This window comes from Myodes glareolus, chromosome 8, assembly GCF_982192425.1.
Source record: "Myodes glareolus chromosome 8, mMyoGla1.1, whole genome shotgun sequence".
Lineage (NCBI taxonomy): Eukaryota > Metazoa > Chordata > Mammalia > Rodentia > Cricetidae > Myodes > Myodes glareolus.
In genome coordinates, this window is record NC_142033.1 from 100,274,727 (window position 1) to 100,280,726 (window position 6,000).

At 42.9% G+C, this 6,000-nt stretch overlaps 1 protein-coding gene across 2 annotated transcripts in view; it reads right to left on the minus strand.

Moving 5' to 3' along the window:
* Adgre1 (adhesion G protein-coupled receptor E1) overlaps positions 1-4,189 on the minus strand; it is an 82,405-nt gene extending 78,216 nt beyond the window's left edge. Inside the window, exon 1 of one of the 2 annotated variants that reach the window (XM_048427469.3) lies at positions 4,080-4,189. In XM_048427469.3, the coding sequence (XP_048283426.3) occupies positions 4,080-4,110 (31 nt within the window). In that variant the 5' untranslated portion in view covers positions 4,111-4,189. The remainder of the gene's footprint in view (positions 1-4,079) is intronic. The other variant, XM_085692338.2, reaches the window with a different exon arrangement.
* Positions 4,190-6,000: the final 1,811 nt, after the last annotated feature.

The following is a 6,000-nucleotide window of genomic DNA, read 5'->3' on the forward strand; positions in this document are numbered from 1 at the left end:
CCTAACAGCACACCTGAAAGCTCTAGAAAAAAAGAAGACTCACTCAGGAGGAGTAGAAGACAGGAAGTAATCAAATTGAGGGCTCATATCAACAAAATAGAAACACAGAAAACAATACAAAGAATAATGAAACAGCTGGTTCTTTGAGAAAATCAACAAGATTGATAAGCTCTTATCCAAACTAATCAAAGGCAGAGAGAGAACATCTGAATTAGCAAAATCAGAAATGAAAAGGGGGATATAACAATGGACACTAAAGAAATTCAGAGAATCGTCAGGTCCTACTACAAAAACCTGTACTCCACTAATTGAAAAATGTAAAAGAAATGGACAATTTTTTTAGATAGATACCACATGCCAAAATTAAATCAAGACCAGGTAAATAGTTTAAATAGAGAGTTAATACCTATACTCCTCAAAATGTTTTACATAATAGAAACAGAAGGAAATTTGCCAAACTTTTTTATGAGGCTACAGTTACCCTGATACCAAAACTGCACGAAGACTCGACCAAGAAAGAGAATTACAGACCAATCTCACTCATGAACATCGATGCAAAAATTCTCAATAAAATACTGGCAAACATAATCCAAGAACACATCAAAAAAAATCATCCATCATGATCAAGTAGGCTTTATCCCAGAGATGCAGGGCTGGTTCAACATACAAAAATCTATCAATGTAATCCACCATATAAATAAACTAAAAGTAAAAAACCATATGATCATTCCATTAGATGCTCAAAAAGCATTTGACAATACTCAACATCCCTTCATGATAAAGGTCTTAGAGAGATTAGGGATACAAGAATCATATCTAAATACAAAAAAAAAGCATATACAACAAGCCAACAGCAGGCATCAAATTAAATAGAGAGAAACTCAAAGCAATTCCACTAAAATCAGGATTAAGACAAGGCTGTTCACTCTCTCCATTTCTCTATGAACACCTATGAACACCTGATTTTTGACAAAGAAGCTAAAATTGTACAATGGAAAAAAAAGCATCTTCAATGGTGCTGGCATAATTGGATGTCAACATGTAGAAAAATGAAAATAGATCCATATCTATCACCATGCACAAAACTCAAGTCCAAACTGATTGAAGACCTCAATATAAATCCAATCACACTGAGCCTGATAGAAGAGAAAATCATATTGGCACAGGGGGCCACTTCCTAAATGTAACCCCACTAATATAGACAATAAGTGCAACAATAAACAATGGAACTTCCTGAAACTGAGAAGCTTCTGTAAAGCAAAGAACCCAGTCAATAAGACAAAAAAGGCAGTCTACTGAATGGGGAAAGATCTTCACCAACCCCACATCAGAAAAAGGACTGACCTACAAAATATATAAAGAACTCAAGAAATTAGACATTAAAATTCTAAATAACACAATTAAAAAATTATGTACTGAACCAAACAGAGAATTCTCAACAGAAAAATTTCAATGGCCAAAAGATACTTAAGGACATGTTCAACTTCCTTAGCTATCAAGGAAATGCAAATCAAAACAACTCTGAGATGTCATCTTCCACCTGTCAGAATGGCTAAGATCAAATCTTTAATGATAGCTTATGCTGGAGAGGATGTTGAGTAAGGGGAACTCTCATCCATTGCTGGTGGGAATGTAAACTTGTGCAACCACTTTGGAAATCAGTGTGGTGGTTTCTCAGAAAACTGGGAATCAACCTACCTCAGGATCCAGCAATACAACTCTTGGGACTATACCCAAATGATGCTCAATCATACTACAAAAGCATTTTTCAACTATGTTCTTAGCAGTGTTATTTGTAATAGTCAGAACCTAGAAACAACCTAGACACCCCACAACTGAAGAATGGATAAAGAAAGTGTGGCACATCTACACACTAGAGTACCACTCAGCAGTAAAAAACAATGACATCTTGAATTTTGCATGCAAATGGATGGAAGTAGAAAAGACTATCCTGAGTGAGGTAACCCAGACCCCAAAAAAAAAAAACCGAATATGGTATGTACTCACTCATAAGTGGATACTAGCCATAAACAAAGGACATTGAGCTTATAGTTCATGGTCCTGGAGAAGCTAAGTAATAAGGTGAACTCAAAGAAAAATATATACAAACTCAATTGGAAATTGGAAACAGACAAGATCATCAAACAAAATTTGGGAGCATGGAGGCAGGGGGTAGAAAGAAGGGGAGAAGGGGAGGATTGTGGAGAACTTGAGGGAATGGGATAGTCGAGATGGAGGAAGGACAGATATGAGAGCAAGGAAAGAGATATCCTGATTGAGGGAGCCATTATGGGGTTAGCAAGAAACCTGGCTCTAGAAAAATGCCGAGAAATCCACAATGATGACCACAGCTAAGACCCTAAGCGATAGAGGAGAGGGTGCCTGAACTGGCCTTGCTCTGTAGTCAGACTGATGATTATCTTAAATATCACCATAGAACCTTCAACAGCAGATGGAAACAGAGGCAGAGACCCACATCGGATCACTGAACTGAGCTCCCAAGATCCAATTGAAGAGTGGAAGGAATGAGAATATGAGCAAGGAAGTCAAAACCATGAGGGGTTCATTCACTGAGACAGTTGGCCTGAGCTAATGGGAGCTCACCAACTCCAACTGGACTGGGAGTGAACGAACATGGAAGCAAACTAGTCCCTCTGAATGTGGTTGATAGTTGGAGCAGACAAAGGGTCCCGTGATAGTGACACTGGGATTTGTCTCTACAGCATGTACTGGCTTCTTGGGATCCTATTCTCTTTGGATGTAAACCTCGCCCAACCTAGATGTAGTAGGAAGGGCCTTGGACTTTCCACAGGGCAGGGTGCATTGCCGTCTCTTAGGATTGGAAGGGGGTGGGGTGGGAGTCTGGGTGGAGGGAGTGGGAGGGGACTGGGAGGAGGGGAGGCAGTGGAAATTTGGATTTGTATTTTTTATTTAAAAAGTATTGAATAAAAAGTGTTTTTTAAAAATTGCTAGAGAGACATTAGACTAGACAGACACCCATCCAGACAGTAGGTAGAATACTGACCACACAAGCACATGTAGCTGATTTCAGATCTCCAGAAAGCATGCAAACTTATCTATGGTGCATGTTTATAATCCCAGTATACCTATAGCAAGATTAAGGCAGAGACCACACAATCCCCAGAAGCCCAAGAGCCACCTAGCCTGGTGTACAAAAAGACTCTTTTTTGGCAGGGTAAGAGGTATGGACTAACATCCGAAATTGTCTTCTGACCTGTAGAGTCATGTGTGTGCACACATGCATGCACACACATATTTTTTTAATATTTGGGGTTTTTAATTATTTCTTCACCAGTAACACTTGGAGCACTGAAAAAAGTTATTCCAACTTTCCATGACTTAGTCCCCCAACTCATCTCTAAAATGGGAAGTCTGTGTCTCCCATCTTTCTATTTAAATCAACAACAACAACAAAAAAAAAAAACTCTTGCAAACATGCAAGAAAACCAGAGAAGTGGGAGATCATTCAGTGAGACACCCTGGTGCCTGAAACAAAAGCAACACGAGCCAGGAAAAAAAGTGTACAACATCATGCTTGGCTTTTTAACATAGATTCTGGGATCAAATTCAGGTCTTCAACTTGCACGGCAGGCACTCTACACACTGAGCTGTTGCCCAAGCCCAGCAAGTTACCTCCTTTACCTCTCCAGTTCTGCTCAACAAGATGAGGCTGATAAGGGCTTCGTGAAGATGAAGGACTATGCAATAGTAAAGAAATGATTATCATAGCTATGTGGGTATCTGTTGCCCTTGCACTATCCTGAGGGACCTGGGTGCCTCATATATTTACTCAGGACTGCATTCTGGCTAGAACAGACAACTCACAGACACATACATACCAAACACATACATACCAGATCCAGGAAGACCTACCCTGAGCTTCTCTGAGTCAAGGAATTTTGTCAAAAGTCTCCCAAGGTAGGACTTTGCTGTGTGCAACAGACCTGGGACAGTAGCCTATGGGTTGGACACCTCCAAGGCTGTGCCTTCTCCTGATAATTCATTTCCAGCCCACACCTCAGCCATCCCTCCCTTGCCCCATTCAAATTCACACTCACCCCAGAAGAGGAGCAGCCAGAAGCCCCACATCGTACTGTGGCGGTCATTCGGTGTAGAGAGCCTTCCCTTTAAAAGCTTGTTTTGTGAAGAAGGGAAGGGGTGGAGCCAGGGTTGCTCAATGCAGTCAGACAGAGCCCCAGCAGCTTTCTGCTGAGTTGCCACCATCAGAGGTAGACAGCCTGGCAATCCCCTATTTTCTCCCTTAAATCTGGCTAGTGCACACTTTTCTCCCTCTCTTCCTCCCTCTGCCCTCCTACTTGCTCTCTTCTTCCCCCTCCTCCCCCCTCCTCCTCTTTCCCTCCCTTTCCTTCTTTCTTTTTTCTCCACCACCGTTTATCTCCCACATCTCATCCCCTTCCTCCATTGCACCAAGCAAGTCAGATCACATCAGCTGCTCACAGTGAGGCCAATCCCAGCCTTCAGGATCTCAAAGCCACCCTCGCAGTCATGCTGCATCGTATGCCAAGAAAATTCTATTCTGTCATTATGTCAGCCTCACAGAATACACACACCACACCACATACCACACCATACCGCACCCACACACACACACACACGTATACACACCACACCACACACACACAGACCACATGCCACACCACAATACACACACCACACCACACAGACACCACACCACACAATCATACAGACCACACTTACTACACACACACACACCACATCACACACACATACACACCATACCACACATACATACAGACCACACACACCACCCCACATCACACCCTGATTACCCCCCATAGCAACCACTGCAGTCCATCCTTAGCCCCCGACACATGTGTAAACACCACTCAGAAATGCAGAAGCCAAGTCAACTGTTAGCTGGGGTCCTGTAGCTGCAAGTCCTGACAAATGTCTTGTTCAAAATAGCTTGTCAGAAAAAATGACCCCACAATAAACCAGCTGGGGAGCAGTGAGAGGAGGAAGGTAAAGAGCCAAGAATGGGTGCTCTCAAACTAGCCTGTGGAAGGCGGAGCTTACCCTTTCTGAGGATATACTGGCAGTTAATGGCTGGTGGGAGAGAGAGAGAAGGTTTTCTTAACTGAAGTGGCCACCAGTAAGGTGTCCAGTTCTGAAAATAACCCCATACCTACTGGAATGCCATCAATCTCAATGAAATTCACTTAGTCACCAAAGAAGGAATAAAAAGAGAAGGGGGACTCAGTGGGAAGAGGAGGAGGAGGACTTAGAAGGAAGAGGAGGACTCAGCGGGAAGAGGAGGAGGAGGACTTAGAAGGAAGAGGAGGACTCAACGGGAAGAGGAGGAGGAGGACTTAGAAGGAAGAGGAGGACTCAGCGGGAAGAGGAGGAGGAGGACTTAGAAGGAAGAGGAGGACTCAGCGGGAAGAGGAGGAGGATCTGGTGGGGAGAGGATGGGACTGGCTGGAATGAGCAGGAGAAATGTGTTAGCAACAAAGTGTGAATATGCTCAAACTAAATCATAATGAGACCCATTATTAAGCACAATTTGTATCTTCTAAGAAACATATTTTAATCTGATGTGATCATCACTGAAAGTTTCAACGATATCACCTTGCTTGTGTGGTAGGGAATGAGTTCTCACTGGTGACTCCACCATGATTGGCAGCTCTCAGGCCTCGTCACGGTGGTTAACACAGACACTCACAACTGGTCAAAGTGCAGAGGAAGTGTCAGTGGAGACTCAGCCACAAACGTGAGCTGTATTGTTGTGGGGTATTCTCCAGAGAAGACTGCTCAGGCACGGCTATAAGCCAACAGGAAGTCTTTATTAATTGGCTGGTGACTACACTGGACACTTGGGATCCCAGTGGAGTCCTGAGCCTTTCTCGGTGCAAGTTTATAATACCATGGCCTCTGTTGACACACTTCAGTTCCCAGAACAGTTACTCAGAAACAGAAGTACAGGAGCCAAAAAGCAAG